This window comes from Magnolia sinica, chromosome 10 (assembly GCF_029962835.1).
Source record: "Magnolia sinica isolate HGM2019 chromosome 10, MsV1, whole genome shotgun sequence".
Lineage (NCBI taxonomy): Eukaryota > Viridiplantae > Streptophyta > Magnoliopsida > Magnoliales > Magnoliaceae > Magnolia > Magnolia sinica.
In genome coordinates, this window is record NC_080582.1 from 78,155,840 (window position 1) to 78,173,647 (window position 17,808).

At 40.1% G+C, this 17,808-nt stretch overlaps 1 protein-coding gene across 1 annotated transcript; it reads right to left on the reverse strand.

The window, feature by feature from the left end:
• Positions 1-15,791: 15,791 nt before the first annotated feature.
• On the reverse strand, positions 15,792-16,684 carry LOC131217076 (VQ motif-containing protein 4-like). The gene has a single exon (XM_058211819.1). The coding sequence runs from the start codon at positions 16,512-16,514 to the stop codon at positions 15,945-15,947; it is 570 nt and encodes a 189-aa protein (XP_058067802.1). The 5' UTR covers positions 16,515-16,684; the 3' UTR covers positions 15,792-15,944.
• Between the last annotated feature and the right edge of the window lie 1,124 nt (positions 16,685-17,808).

A 17,808-nucleotide genomic window follows, 5' to 3' on the forward strand; every position in this document is an offset into this window, starting at 1 on the left:
AAGTTGTAATAGAATCCTCATCATAGATAATTGTCAAAGAGAGGCATGTAGCTGGTTAACGTTTGTCTATGTTGTATGCATCACATAGAATCTGTGAATCATTTACTGGTTCATTGTCCTTTCATCTCCTCTATTCTTGCCGACTTTTGTCAGCAATTTTCGGTCAGTTGGTGCGCTCCAGAATCTGCAGCTAAGATGTCATTTGATTGGAATGGGTTTAAGCTTGGTAAAATTAACTCCATCATCTGGCGTATCCTTGCCATCTGTTAGGCTGTCTGGGAAGAAAGGAATGATAGGTGTTTCAATGATCGGTCGTCTTCTAGTAGGGTAGTAGGATCTAAGGCTAAAAGGCTGGTCATCGAATCGGCTGTTAATGTAAATGTTTTAAAGAGGGTTGATATGTCTTTTCTCGGTGATTAGGAGCTTTCTGTTATCTCAACAATTCGCTTCTTTCTTGTTTTTTCTTTTTTTCCTTTTGTATGCTTCTTCTTTTTTCAATAAAATCGTTGTTATCTCTAAATAAAAAATAAAATAAAATGGCGATGATCAATGTAAAGATTGATGATGAAGAAAATGTTACACTTTTGACTTGTTCAATGACAGATTCGTGAAATATTTGGATTATGAATCTCAGCAACAGTTCATATGTCAATATAGAGTTGACCGTGTCTACATTGTTCATCGAAGAATTCTATAAAAATAACTACATGGGGAATCTTCTAGTGATGCCACAATGGTCAAAGAAAGTTCCACTAAGAAAATATCAGTGAGAGACATTAAACGAGTATTGAGTTGAAATAGCAAGTTGCAAACTGGGGTAAAATCATTAGACTACTATGAAGTGAATCCTTTGATACTTGCAGAGTACTTTTAAGGAAGCTATTTGTTATAATGGTTAAATTTTAAAGTTAGTTTGTTTGTAAATGCATATTATGCAAGAGATCATGATAAAAACAATATCCACTAAGAGATCGTGATAAAAGAATATTTGCCATATATATTTTTTGTCAGTGGTGCGATTAGTTGGATGTTAAGATATTAGTCGGTGATGGTTTTGTCTATTATGAAAGAAGAATATATGTCAACCATATAAGCATGTAAGGAAGAAATTTATTTAAAGAGATCATTGGAAGGATTTTAATTTATGCAAAAAGTGATGGTGATTCACTCTGACAATCAAAGCATATTACACTTAGGTAGGAATCTTATATTTCATGCTCGAACCGATCACATTGATTTTTAGTATTACAGAAGATTGGTGGAGATACTCAAATCTCATTATAAAAGATTCACACCGACGATAATATAACAAATATGCCAACATAGCCTATTGTAAAGGATGAGTTTTTTGGTGCAGGACTTCTTTTGGACTTATTATCACATAGCGAAAGGAGACATTGGACAACTTTTATTTTATAATATATATATATATATATATATATATATATATATATATATATATATATATATATATATATATATATATATTATTTTTATTAGAAAAACTAGCCTTCAAGTGAAGAAATGTTACGGTAGTGAGTCTCTCACAACGTTACATTTCATGGTGATCTCTCTTGTGTATGTACACACGTTGTTGTATAGAGTAAAGCTTAATTAGATTTATGGCTTTGCCATGTGCTCTTTCATATGTTGTCTATATAATGAGAACCATGGGTATTCATGTATTCATCTTTAGAAGAAATTTTGGTGGGAGGTTCTTGTAAGTAGAATATACTCAGAATCTTATAATTTTATTTATATTATTTTAGTAAAGAAGGAAGTTCTTTATTATTATCCCATAAAACAAAACAAGTATATTATCTAATCATATAATTTTTATTCCTTTTGTCGTTTATTTATTTATTTATTTTCTCTGTCTTTGAATATTAACTCTTTCAACCTTTTTATTTTGTGTTTAGGCTATCTTACAACAACTGTGTTGAGGTGTTTTTCATGACATCTCTTGCTCTAGGTACATGCCCACACGTGTGAGCATGTTGCGCTAGAGTTGCTGGGTATCAACGTGACGTAAGTGCTTCCGCTTAGCCCTGATTTGGTGTTACTCGAGCTCTACTAAGTCCACGCGTGTGGATGCGGCAGTACACAACGACACCACCACATGTAACAGCGTGGCACACGGGTATGAGATCCAAGCCGTTCATCAGGTGGATCTCATCATTTAGATGCCTATGCCCAAAAATTACGCAGATCTACTCATAAAATGAGGGCAAAGTAAGTAACAAACGGACGGGTGAAAAAGCGGAGTCCAGCTTTTCCGACCGTCAGCCGGTTTCTAACATGGTGGCCCACCTGTTCAGTCAACTAGTCAGATCTTTTCTACGTGGTGTCTGACGGTGCGAGTCACAGATGGGCAGCTTGATCTCCCACCCACTTGCCATCCGGTACACAGAAGGGAGAGCGTATTAGGTAAGACCCCGACCTCACCCAAGACGGTGCGGCCCTTACAGTGGGGCCCAACTTGATGTATTTATTATGTATCGACGCCGTTCATTTGTTTTTATATATCATTTTAACTATCATCTTAAAAAATTGAAGCAGATCCAATTATCATGTTGTTCATACCATAAGAAATAGGGGTGATTGACCATTAATGGGCCACGAATTTTTCGGTGAGCTGATAATTTTTTCCTTTTACCTTCATCTAGGCTTATGTAACATTATCAACAGATTGGATGGTAAATAAACACCACGTAAAAATTAATATACTGCCTAAGAAAATTTTAATGGTAGGATGGTCAATCACCACTATTTATAATGGTGTGGTCTACCTAGTAATTGGATCTGCTTTAATTTTGTAACAATAAACTAAAATTATCTGAAAAAACATATGGACGGAATGGATATATAATTAATATATCAAAGTGGGCCCCACTGTAACCCCACGGTATGTGCCGCACCGTCTATGGTAAGGCCGGGGTCTCACCTAATCCGCTCTCCACAGGAGGTGGCGTTTAGATTGTTGTGGCTGTCTTATACATGCGGGTGGGCTTAGAAAATGCACGGTGTTATTAACATACTCTGGCGGAGTGCGATGGTTAGTGCAATGCACTCAGGAAACGTACACGTGTCAGGGTATAACTTAATTATATACCGTCCAATTAGTGGGGCCCACAATAGAAGGGTCAAACCCCAAATCACATAGACCGAAGGATCCTAACCCCTCAGCAATGAACATTTGAATTCCACCGGATTACTGATTTTCACTTCAACCATTCATCACATGTCCACCAATCAGAAAATTGGAATATGTATAATTATCGATTTATGACCCATCTAAAGAAGATCTATTATTTGGACGGTTTTATCTAAGTAGACCTGTCTGCTATACTACTCCACGTGTATAATTTTTGTTGGATGTGTACGAACTAACCCCCTCTGCCAGAGTATCATTTTTTTTTCTCCCTTGCTTTCTTCGTAAACTTGGAGGCGTGGCACGTGGACATGCATACACGTGTACTGAAATAGATATCGTAGATCCCATTGCCACACGGTAGGTAATACATGTTCATCAGTCCAGACCATTCGAACGGTGGGTCCTGCGGTACATGAAACAAGACTAGGAATCACATCGATCAGATGATCTTGACCATCTGACTTCTCTAGTTGCACTTGGATCACTGATCATTTTCTTTCTACTGCTCATCTGACGGTCTCTAATCGGACGGTTCCGATTGTCTCATTGAGTGTAAACTTGGAGCTATGCTCCATCGACTATGATGCTCCCACGTGTACATCTACTGAGTTGCCACTTTTGATGAATGGTGGGAAACCCTCACCCAAATTACCTAATCATCTGGCTGTGATGGATCTGGGCCGCTCATCAGGTAGGAGCGACTATGAACCTGCCATATTCCGGAAGATTCATTCATCAGGTGGGCCACACATGTATATTGAACAACAACAAGATTATCATTTTTTTTAATCGTCCATCTTTCTCAGAAACGTGTGTCCCAGCTGGTAAATGGACCGGCCTTGATTTTTCTACTAGGGCATGTTCATGGTGGGCCCCACCTTATGAACGGCTCGGCCCTCCTCTAGGCTTGTCCGACTAAACTAGAGAAGAGTTGGTACGAAGTACCTCAAAGGTCAAAGTCCCCCGTCTTTGTTGGAATAATGACCGGTGCGCTTCCACAGTTTTCTCAAGCGCGCGACTGCAATTAACAGTTGGATATAACATTTACATGGCCGGGATATTTGCACTGTAGACACGCTTTTTCAATTCTATTAAATTGGACCGTTGATTTCATAATCCAGGCCATTTATCTGTCTCTAGAATTCTTTTGGAATAATTTATAAAACAAATGTTACTGATGGATCATTTTAATATTCCGTTTTGTAGCCTACAATGAGCCTGCAGGAAGTGGCATGCAACAGGAAGAGTTCATAACATTGGTCGCTGGGACCTTCCAATCCATGAGAAATTTGTGCCATTCTCCATATACGTGGTTACACAACGGAACAGTGGTCTGGATGAACAATGTGGGACCCCCTTGTCAGAATACGAAGATGCGACTCTGGGCGTGAAAATTTCTCTAATCTCCCCAGGAACTCTGAACAGCTCCATACACCCCACGAATTTTGCCAATGCGGACCCGTTTGATCAAGATCCAAGCCGTCAGATAAGCAATTCACAACATTTAGTTCATTCAATCACAATATCAGGTTCGTCCGATTATCAAGTGAGCACCCGTGTAAGATGAACGTTGAAAGTTGGCTAAAATTTTCTGAACCGTAAATTTATTCCGTACAGTAAGGAAAATCGATGATTGGCAGAAGGAATCATTCTATTCTCGTCAGAGGCCATCTAGTGGATGGATTGGATGAGACACTATGTGCCACGTCAGCGTTTGGGAGCTTTTGCAGTAATGCGTGTACGATTTTGACTTCGTATCTTGCGGTGCGTCTCTCCCAAAATCGCTCTAGTTTGGATGATCCATGCAGACAGGAGACTTCGTTTCTCCTCTCTGTCGAGACTGAGAATCCCACGTATGTCTCTAGCCACTTGGTCCAACATGCTGAGATATTCCGATGATTTGAACTGTCCAAATTATCTTTAGAATCATAGATAAGTTAGTAGCCCATAATCACCCTCCATTGATTATCATAACCTTTGATTTTTACAGTTGATTGAGATTTGATAGCCATTGAATTTCTTCCTTCATTTCATTGTTCTAAATTCATCTAGGGATGTTCTCAACCATCTGTTCAATTCAAATTTATTAATCTGTCCATTATATCAGATATTCCAAAACATTGACGGTTCCGATCATTGGACCACTCTGAAAGTGGGTCCCAGTGGGCGGCGACACATGCTGGAATGTAAGTAGGCGACGGATGAAAAAGGAACTCGAGAAGAAGAAGAAAGTAGAAGTGTAATGATATGGAAATAGCCTAAAGACCGAGTCGTGGACCTCGTGGTTGGCGCAATAAGTGGGCCCCACCATAATTAGGGCAGCTGATTCCGTGCCTCGCGGTGGGTGGCCACAACCAACAAATTGCACCGATCGGATGGAAGCTTTATTCAACTGGCAGTCTTCTAGTTGACATGCTGAAAAAGATCGATCGACGGTCCACATTCGACATGAAATATTCATCCAATTAGGTTATTGGGATTGGGATTGGAGGGTTTTTTTTTTTTTTTTTTGGGTAGCTAATCCAAGATGATGCCCACCAAATGGACGGTCCGGATTGAAGATGGCCTGCTGCACTGACTACAATTATTGTAATTTTTTCTACATAACCGCGTAAAAACAAGTATGTGGACGGTGCCGAGAGACGGAGAGATAGATTTTCATAGAAAATGATTTTGTTTATATATATATATATATATATATATATATATATATATATATATGGAAAAGGTACTAAGCGCTTGACCTCACCATAAGCTCCCGTGAGGTCGAGCTGTGTGGGCCCTACCGTGATGGGTGTCTACCATTAACACCGTGCATTTGATGGGTCCTCTCTAAATTATGGGATATCCCAAAAATCAGAAGTATACAGAACTCAGGTGGGCCATACCATCTAAAATATGTGAAGACACTGTTAAAACATATAAAAGCACTTGGTGGGGCCCACCTGAGTTTTGAATGCTGCTGAAACTTGGTCTGAACCCTCATCCAAGTGGGACACACATAATGGATGGGTTGGATTTGCAAACCACATCTCGGTGGGCCCAAAAAATGATTATGAATGTTTTAATGGTGCACGGTCCCTCCCCACTTCTGTATGTGGTGTGGCCCACGCAAGTCACGGATTGACTTGATTTTTGAGATCTAGGCCTATGATGGAATGGTGCATTTGACTGATGGGGTAGATGTTCGAAACGCATCACAGTGGAGCCCACACAGCTCGACCTCATGGGACGAACCTGTGAGGTCGAGCACATAGTACCTTTTCCCATATATATATATATATATATATATATATGTTTGTGAAAAAAAAAATTAATTTTTACCTTTGTGAATAGTAATATATCAGATAGAAAAGAAGAAAAAATTCGTTTAACTGAGTAACTAAATATTTTCTTGACAAGACATATGAGTATTATCAAGGCTTTTGCATTGGGAACACATGCAGGTAGGCATGAGCTCAGCCTCAATCATGATTTTCGACTCGGTGCAAGGGCATGGGTATATAAGGCAGTGTAGTTACAGATGCGCTAATGGAACACTTTGCACTTTACATATGCACATCATGTCACAGATGGGTTGTTCCCTCGTGAATTGACGCAATGTAGGTGCGAATTGCAATGCAATGGTGACTAAGAGAAATAACTTAAGTGGTTGGGTTTAGAGTACTGTGAGTTTGACAGTGACTTATTTGCCTTATATAGGAGTTGTGGAGCCGTTTAAAAGATCTATTATAACTGCTCATGCGGTAATTAATTAGACTATGTAGAAACTATTCTATGTGACTAGCCAAACAGTCAGAAACGATTAGCATTGTGCCTACATGGCTAGCATGCAACTAGCTTCCCACATGCGAAATGGTATAAAATTGTCAAAAAATGCCTAGTTTCTCACCAACAATTAGAAATGGTTTATTGCATTTATGACCCAGGACCAAAACATCCAGCCACCCTTATCCATATAAACATATCTTGATTGGTCCATTCGATAATCACAAACAAATTAACTCATTCTTTCATGTGAATAAGCAAACTCTAAGTGTTCTCTGCTCAAGCCAACATGTTCAAAACAAACTTGAGCCAGCCAGAACTAACCGGTCCATAAGACTCAAACCAGTGCAGTGGTCTAAGCAAGCAAAGCTAATCTTCTTCTTGTTTTTTTTTTTTTTTTTTAAATTTTTTTTTAAACTCTCTTTCCATTTGAGAATTTTCTTCTTATCTTTCATTTGTCAAGAAAACTATGTCCATAGAATTCCGTCAATGGTTTCTTCATGTTTGCTAAACGTAGAACCACATATAGACTTGTCGTATCTGGGAAGCTATTTACCTGCAACCTGTTAACAATCTTAATTATTTTGAAAAGGGATGAATATCGCTTTAAAGACAACATGATCACACAATCTTAAATATGTTCATAATATTGTATTTTTTAGTTTCCTATTTCCTTCTATTTTACAGTAATTATAAATCTGTAATTTGAGATTATTAAATTTCAATAAGAAAGAGATAGAGACTGAAAATGGCCTGCCACTCTTACTACAACTATCATCATTTTTTTACGTAACCAAATCAAAACAAGTGCGTACTGTAGAGAGAAAGACAGAGTGAGAATGAGAAAGCAGGTGTGCAGGGCTGTGTGGGTGAGAGAGAGAGAGAGTAAACGTGTGTGAGAGAAAGGAGCAACCCAGAGGCGTGAAAAACCACGAAACAAAAAACAACATCAACAACAATAATAATAAAAAAATGGGGTAGCATAAATCAATTTCCAGAGGTGGGGCCCATCATTTCTCATGTTGGCAATGATTGCTCCCATCCAACTTTCCTCACGCATTTTAGAATTTACAGAAAAGCAAAGGCCCAGTGCCTGTGGCTTTTTTGAAGAAAAAGGGCTCATCACTCCCTCAATGCCCTCTTTTCCACTATCCATCCATACTTCAAAACTCCTATAATAACCCCTCTCTCTTCCTTTTTTTTTTCCTGAAGTGACTAAACTAATACCTCTGGATTCCAACCATGCTTTCTTTTGTACTCTCATCACCCTTTTTGTCATTATCCAACGGTTGGGATGGATTGTGGGGTCATGGCCCACTAAATCTCCACAAACTATTCCTGATTATCACAGTTTTACGCATGGTGGGGCCATTATTCATCAATCCATACCATTGATTTCATCGGCTATTGCATGGATCGGGGAGGGACGAAAATTCTCCTAAATCGTTCGATCCTAGAGATGGAAATAATGTCAAAGGTTGAACGGTTAGGATCTTCCAGTGGTGGAGATTTATGGGTTGGTATCGATCCACGTTGGGTCCCATCAGATCAACGGTTTGGATGATCAAATGATGGGCTTGGCATGTAGCCCGCGATTCCTTACCAAGAAGAAAATGGTGTAAGGCAGACAAATATAATCTCACAGGATTTCTTTGGACCGGATAAAATCAAATCAGCTGATGGCAACGGAACGGATTAGGTGCGATCCCCGTCGCACCCAAGACGGCCCACCTTCATGATGAATTCAAAATCCATACCGTCCATCCTTTTTTCCAGATCATTTTAGCATACGATCCCAAAAATGAAGTAGATCCAAATCTCAGGTGGACCATAACATAGGAAACAGTGGTGATTGACCATTAAAAAATTTTATGGGCTACGAAATTTTTGGATGAAGCTGATATTTATTTATTTTCCTTCGTCCACGTTTTTGTGACCTTATCAACGGGTTGGATGAAAAATATACATTACAGTGGGCCGTAGGAAGACTTTAATTGTGGACCGTTCAATCAACTCTCTTTCCTACAGTATAGTCCACCTTAGATTTGTATCTTCTTCATTTTTAGGCTGACACCCTAAAATGATCTGGCAAAAGGGTTGGACGGTGTAGATGTAGAATAAACACATCAAGGTGGGCCCAAAGATAAGGGCCGTACCGTCTTGGGTGAGGCCAGGGCCGGACCTAATCCGCTGCCTGATGGCAGTGTCCTGTTTGTACTGAAAACTGATAGGAGGCGTAGAATGATGGAATGGTGGGCCCCACACACAACCCCCAGCAATCTTCCTCAATAAGGATCTTTCATGGAAACATGATCTCGATGGCATGACCATCATTGTGTTGCAATCATGTATGGACAAACACAACACATTTTCAACCCTATGTTTGTGGGGCCCACCTCAGATACTTAATAAATGGAGAAAAACTTTGATACTCAGGCAGAGTGTGACAGATGATAGACAGGCCCCATAAGATTACATACATATAAATTAAATACATGCCATAAAATTAATTCATATTAAAATTTCTTAATTTGGGTGTCAGTTTATATGTACCATGGACCAAAAATTTAGCTCATTTGATTATCAGACATTCATCCAACGGTTAAAAATGAAAATTATTGAATGGTCCCATTTTAGGTAATAAGCATCCATCAATCATAAGTTAGTATCATTCAAACAATTTGATTTTGGAACTATAAAATGTGGACATCAGTTTTACAATTTAGTTGTAATTTGAGTTTACTAATGTTATGTGTATAATTTTTGAGTGCCTGTTTATCAAGTATCATACGCAGCCAGAGTATAAAATAAATCCACTTAACAATTTACTATTAGAAAATTCAAGTCTCCCATATTAGTCTAATAAAAACATAACATCACCAATCACCTACTTCCTATTGACTAGATCCGTTTTCGATCGTTAAATGGCGACGGCCGAAGGACTGAGGACCATACAACCCGTACCATGCGATAAGACCTGTCTCCCCAATGGTCTGAATTACATCGAGAGGTGGGGCCCACAGTCGATTGTAAGGCCCTGATTGCAGCACGTGGCACCCATGAATGGATAGGGGTAGAAATGAAAATTAGGTGGATGGATGTTGCCTTAATTAGGAGAGCTCCTTCACACCTATATCTAGCCGAATCAATGGTGTAGCTTCATGGTGAAAAGATCCACCATTGGTTAGAATTTCTGTATCATAAATACATTGGACCGTTCAGATTTGTAGAAATGAGATGAACGGTAGATAGAGCGTGGCCACCCAGATCCTATTCTGATCAATGTGCCACACGTGTGTCAGATCGAGGCTGTCCATCATGTGGGTCCCTGAGAATATGACCCATATCCAAAAAATCCAGCTGGTCCAGTTATCACGTGGGTCATAAGGGTATAAGAAAATGGATGGACGAAAATGACAAGCGATGGTCCGCACTCAATTGACATGTGTGGCCCTCCTGATGGTTTTTGGGGTCGAGAGTACAAGTTGGGTCCACCTGATGAATGGCTTGGATCTCATGCATGGATACCACATTGGCACGTGTAGGGAAGGTTGCCCATGAAATGAGAGTGACCCATTGGGAGAGGAGGAAGGAGAGGTGAAATTTCTTTGTTAGAGGAAACAACTGACCTATTGAAAGGAAAAAACAGGACACATGAGTGCAACACCAAAGCCAAATAATAGAAAGATACTCTTATGTTAGACAAAAGACTCATGATGGTCAAATAGGGAGTCGGTGCATGTGAGAAAAAAAATGCCCTAAGTTTGGATAATATGGACCATGAATTCACTTGACTTCAAGTCTCATAGAAAAAAACTTATTCTACAAGGGTTGCGCGTGGGTCCCATACTCCCATTGACAACATGCGTACGACATCTAACTTGTTCAAAATGGTCGGCCGACCTTGAAAGTTAAACACCTAAAAGTCAGGTCGAACGAATGATCATATTTCCCTCAATGTGAATTATATTAAGCCAAGCTTTTATTTGGTGAAACATCGAATTTACAAATCAGATTCACAATTGATGAAAATTTACTTGTCCAATATGATCATTTCATGGATCTTTCCAATGCATTTAAGTCTCCAAAATCATGACCAAAATTGATGAATAGTTTGGCAGAATGATTTACTCATGTTGAAACACAACATGGTGACACATAAATGCAGATTGGAACATATGAATGTATCAAATTTTCTTTGTATGTATATCTAGCTAATACCTTCCTCTTTACAACAGTTTCAACCTTTTAGAGTCGGTCGACCAATACATTTCATTTTGGATGTGGTTGCATGGGTCCAACAATCATGGATGTACGTGCCTTTATGCACATATTTTCCTTTGGAGAGCCAGTTTATCCTGTCTTTGCTTTGAATAATCAACATCTTTCACCCTTCCGAACAAGACCAACAAGGCATATTCCATTTTCATGGCTTTATAATGCAAATTTCAAGATAAAGTTGATGACCAAGAACACATGACTTTCCTTTTGATGTGAATTTGTGTTGAGTGTGAAATATTGTATATTTCTCTCTTATTATGCATTAGCCTTATAAGCATAGATATGTTTAATTGATTTATTTACATATATTTTATTATAAACGATGATTTGGAGAGCTAAGATAAAAAGAATGATTAAAGAGAATATTTAATGCTTAAAGAATGACCGAGTAAAGATTCGGAGATTTGAAAGTGATTAATGAAAATTTCAAGTGCCTAAGATCAAAGAAAACTAAGTGTAAAAGGGATAAAAAACTGGAAGAATCACAAAGTACGTCAACAAAAATAAAAGACCATTCGGTCTCATCTGAGATTTATTCAGTCTAACCGAATGTGCACAGAACATTTCAGTAAGAAATTGTGATTTTTGAAAAACATTCAATTCGACACTTAAGTGTGACCAAAGCTATGTTCGATGCTATAAAAAAAGAGTTCAATGCTACCTGAGAGAGATAGAGACTTTAGATCTATTCTGGTGAAATTCAACTACAACTGAAGGCTACAGTCGGTATGACGGAAGTATAACAAAAGTTCATAAAATTAAAGTCGATTTCACATCGGTGTGAATCTTTCCTATTTAAAGGGATGAATCTAACCTTCCTAAACATGAATTAAGGTAAAAAAAATAGAGTAAAAGGTTGCGGAGCTTTTAAAGAGTCCTCTTTCTTCTTCAATCCTTCAATTCCTCTTTGATTTTTATGTTTTTCTTTCGAGTTTTGTTCAATATTCATGTCTTTGGTTGGCTAGATCTCTTAGTTAAGACTTAGAGGTGAAGTTTGTAGTAGTTTTTAATGTATTAATTTACTTTGATTTAAGTAATTGGTTTAATTGTTGAACAATTCATTGATATTGATTTAAATAAAAATATATTTTTAGTTTACTTTGATCCATTATTTAGGTACATTTGATACTTAGGAAAGCTTAAAATGATTTCTTATCTATTTTGTCAGGGATCGATCTGTAAAATTTATTAATGGTTGTTTAAAGTTAGTAAAACAGGCACCAGAGTAGTAGTTAATTTACTTACTTAAGCATCTATTAAACTTATAACTCCTCGTGAGCACGAGGCTCATTGGATATAACAATATTAGTAGTGACTATTAAAGCATTACGACCATCCCTTCGATTTATGATTTTTAAAAAATTACTGCAGTGATTAGTATACATATGTGCTAAAATTGTTCTTTTTGTACGGTCAATACAAAATCAATATTAATGACAACTAAGCAGTGTTTTTTTAGTCCTACTGGGTATGTAAATTATTGTTGGCACACAATTTGTTTCCTATCACATGCAGTGTGTGGGCATGCCAGAATCGATAAAGTAGCTTGTTCCAAACCGATCAACTTTGACCCCAAACGGTGAAATAAGCAAAAATGTTTAATATGAGTGTATATGACCAGATTCGGAGAAGATCGATTGCTCACTCAGCCACTCACAGAATTTTATAGTGATCAAGCGATAATCAGATAGTGGGGTTCTTCCTTTAAAGTTAGGTTGCGCTTTGACTTCCAACAAAAATGACTTTTCAGAATACCAATATAATCAAACAAAAGGAAAAATTCATAAGCGGTCACTAGGAGCAACAAAACAAGTCTTTTAAAAGAACCGTGTGATATTGGATTAAAAAAATAAATTTAGTGCATGAGTATAAATTTGAATTACAACTAAAAAATATAATTAAGAATTATCACTACTAATTATTATTATTTGTAAAATAAGTTACAATAAAGTAAATTGGTAAATTTATTTAGTTTAATTGATATAAAACTTCTTACTATATACTTTTGTGATGTAAGTTATTTTTTCATATGCTTCTTCCGTTACTACTACTATAGTTGCTAGAATAAGACTGTCTCTGTATCATTATCTTGTTACATTGTTGGACCACTTTCTCTTATTTAACTTTCGCATGAGTCAGCTACTTTATTTTGTCCACCTGTAAAATTGAATTTACATCATCAATGACCACTCAAAAAGTACTCGAAATACTTGTTTGAAGATACTTTCATCCACCACTTCCTGTTTCTTGAGCACTGCTACATGGCTTCTTCTTTTTTGTTCTTGTTTTTTTTACATGACGGCCAGAATTAAGGTACAGCATATACATACGTCAGATGACTTACACACGTGGCGGATTGACTCTCGTGTGAGTGTGGAGCTGGCGAACCTCTACTCATCTATGCATCCGTCGTGCATGCGACACACATGCACATCAATCTAAGCCGTCCAAACGTCGGCCACACTGTAGATGGGCCATACCCCCCACCGGTCAGGCAATGCCCAAAACTTCCTTTTTAACTATTGGCCCAGAAAGAATTTCATCAGATCGGGTCTACCTTGCCCGAAAATCAGTCTGGTTTGACTCAAAAGCCGGGTCGCTGCATGTATGTTGAATATAGACCAATGGTCCTTATTTCTTCAGATCGGGTCTACCTTGCCCGAAAATCAGTCTGGTTTGACTCAGAAGGTGGGTCGCTGCATGTATGTTGAATATAGACCAATGGTCCCTATTTCTTCGACCATCCATACACGTGGCTTACAAGTATGAGATCCAGGCCGTTCATCTATTAGTCCCCACGAAGAACAGTGCACACTAAAAAAAACACACCAAGCGGATGATCCTAGCCGCTGATTCGATGACTTGTACAAAAAAGCTCAACCAACAGACAACATTCAATAAACAGTCAACCAGCGGCCAAGATCATCCCACCACTGTAGTCACCGAAATACGTAACATACGTCCCATCCATGCTCGGGCCCAATAAATGAACTGTCTAGATCTCATACACGTAAGCCACGTGTACAGATATAGACTGCTTGATAACTAACTAAGATATTTATCTCCAGACCTGGATTTTCCCCACCTGACATTGGAAATTGCTTTTACAGCCACCTTCTTTTGATGGAAACACCCTTTTTTGTAACTTTTCGCAATAGCGTCAGTATAAGCTACATCGCCAGGAGTAAAAAGGGATGTGCATGAATAAAAAACGTGGGCCTGAATATCAGGACCACCAATCAGACAGGCCCCATCAGAAGATCCAGGCCGTCCATTTTCAAGCATCCGACGGCCCAGTGTAGGCCAGGGTACCATTTCTCGACAACGACTCTGGCTTGGCGAGAAAGACCTGCTCAGGACGGTGGGCCCCACCTCAAGAGGAATCAAATATCGGCAGTGAGGGAGGGGACCACAAAAACAAATCCGCACGCCACCCGTCGGAGGCTCGACGCCGCGAGCCTGGCTCGGGCCGCAACGGCTCGTAAATTTCAAAATCCAGGTAACCGAGGACGGAAATTAATTTGACCGCGTCCTGCGATTGAAATTACCATAATGCCCTCGGCTCACCCATTTCTCGCCTCCTCGACTGTCAGAAGCTGCAGTTTTCAAATCACAAACACGAAAGTTTCTTCGTTCGAGGTCCGGTTTAATAGTCCGCGGACTACTGGAATTGATCTTCCAGAGACGTTCCCAGCCGTCCATTTTGCTGGGACTTTCAAGTCATTCGCGGAACATGGTCTAAAAGTAGTGTCTAGGGATGATCCTCACCGCACCGTTGGTGACTTGATCTTTGAACATGAACCGTTGGTTTTTTGCGTTTTGGGCAAGCTCGCCCATCGGAGAAGTGCTGTATTTATGTACGGTTGAGGACTTGCGAACTACAACTTCGATACTCCTGCGGTTTACATGCATTTTTCCCTCCTCATTTCACTTGCAACCTCTGATTTGAATGTTGGAAAGAAATCAACGGCAGAGAAGGCAGGTAGCCAATGTAGTGAAATATTAATCAGCAAGGTATGCCACGTGGATGATAGCACGGCCCACTTCACGAGATGGGGCCATGGAAGTCCCTCAGATGATCCTAACCATTCAAAAAACTGACTTGATTTTATCTGGCCTCAAATCGAATGGGCAGGATCGTCCATGGCCCACTCATGGTAGGACCCACCTGGCAAATGCACTTTAGTAGTCCGCGGACTACTAAACCAATGGATCACGTAAACGCAGTGGTGGGATCCACGCGTTCTCACCTCGCGACCCACTCAAAAAAACCCATTGACGGGGCCATCATTTCACAAGTGGGCCCCATCTTTTCCGCCCACAGGATAGCCAGAAGACCACCTGAATTGGAGATCCTCCGAAAAAATCTAATTTTACAAATGATGAAAGCGCAGACCATTTTTACAACCCTTCCCATTTTCTTCTCCAATGATGAAACCGCATTACTACCCAAAAAGGGTTTTGAAAATCTCAAAACAACAAGAGAATGTTTCTAAATTTGCGTAGATCGCAGACCACATCAAATTCCAAACATACATATTACCATGGAAGGTCTCAGCAAAAGATTTTTTTTTTTTTCAAAAAAAAAAAAAGAAAGACCGGTTCAGTAGTCCGCGGGACTACCGGAAAATAGCCAAAGAGATTGAGAAAAAGAAAATTAAAAAAGGGAATTTCCGAATCCCAAACGTACCAGTCTCCTTCTTCGATGAAAATCCTCTCTCCTTCTTCGATGAAAATCCTCTCATTCTTTCTGCCTCGGCGATTGCAAAGGAAAGAGCGGAAGAAGCTCGGGCGGATCAGGGCCACGTGGCGTACTCAACGGCGACGGATGCAGATAAAAACCCTTCTCCGCAATTGCCTTCTCTTCTTCGGACACGGACGACGGCGATTCACTGCCCGACCCGAGGAAATGGCCCGAGAAGAGCGGGTCCGACCCGAGGGGAGTGACCGGGCTCGGGATCGGCGATACCGACGGCTGTGATCGTGGGGAGAACGATCCTGACGCAGGCGAGCTACTGCTGCTGCGGAGGGAGGTAAGGCCGAGCTTGATCTCGAGCTTCCTCATGCTGTGGCGCCGCTCGTGGAGCTTGAAGGTGGACCGTCGGGGCCCAACGATGTCAGGCGATCGTGCGGCTGAGAATCGCGCGGGGACCGTGATCGGAAGCTTGTCTGGGGTGTCGTCGGTGGCGCCGGTTAGCTTCTGGACGAGGTCTCGAAAGGTGTGGGCGTCGGCTTGGACGAAGGTGGTGGGAGTGGTGGTCAGGGGTGGGCCGGATCCGACGGTGTGGATTGAGTTTGGGGGCCTGTCCATTTCTCAGGAAGGAGTAGGGTGTGATTAAATGGACGGTGGAGATGATTGGAATCGGTTTTAAGAATGGGAAAAGGACGGAGGGTATGGCGTTGGATTTTTGAGTATCATTGGGGGTATTTTGGGGAGAAGAGAGAGAGAGAGAGAGAGAGAGAGAGAGAGAGAGAGAAGGAGGAGGAGAAGAAGAAGAAGACAGGTGAGTGAATTGTTTTATTCATATATATAGAGAGAAGATGTTGAAAGAGGAGGAATTATATATTGCGTGGCACCGTATCTTTTAACAGTATACACGCATTTCCAGTTCTGATAAGTGGGGTCCATTTTACGGAAATCCAGATTTTGATATTTCGTATCACAGATTTTTGGATGGATGTAACTTGATGGGTGAATCTTGATCGTAGGATTTCCAGCCTAAGGATATACGATCGAGAAGATAAAGGCAAGAACGGTCCGTATTTAACTGAAAATGGTTACAAATATTGATTGATTGGATATTAGAAAATTATATAATTTGAATGATTCATAAACGGTGGATTCAACATATTAATGGTTTGGATTAAAGTATTATATGGCCCACTTGTCAGAATTGGAAACGCGTGTATACTCTGCAAAAGATTGACTAGGAAAATGTAAGGCTTTCCAAACCGTACACGTGGCATTACCTCAAATCCAACAGCAGAAACATTTGGACCCTCTGTAGATTGATATTTAGTCATAAGTAGACTGATTAGATCATTGTGACCTCTGGTTTGTGAACATTTCCCTTTTGATTTTGGACCAATCACTACTTTTCATTTTAACCGTCCTTTTAGGTGTCCACCAGGAGACAAGTTAGGTTTGTATCTGAACTATAGTTTTTTGGGATATAATACATCTATAGTGGGCCCAACCATTTGAGCTGTCCCGATTCCAGTAAAATGCCACGTGTACGGTAGGGAGAACCACCTGCATCCGGGTTACAGCCATACCTGGCGTTGTACCAAAACTCGAACGTTTGTTGAAGACTTGAAAGTCATGAGAAGGAAACCTTCAGCCAGGGTGGCTGGGTCGGGCCTGCAAAATCAGATACTGAATAGGCAGTCTCGGCCCGAAAAAGTTCAAAAACCGGGCCAAGACTAACCCCAGGCCTGGCCCGTTGACAGCCCTACCTGCAGCACTTCCCACACCTCCGCACACATTCGGGGAAAAAGCCAAGGTAGTTAACGGACTACTGAAAGGAAATTGTAGACCAGCAGCTTGGAAACTTGAATGAGTGTCATAACCACCTAAGTAGGTAGGCCCCACAATGGATAGGCCA

Excerpts from the sequence above, each read along its gene's own strand:
- LOC131217076 (XM_058211819.1), bottom strand. The coding sequence starts at position 16,514 with ATGGACAGGCCCCCAAACTCAATCCACACCGTCGGATCCGGCCCACCC.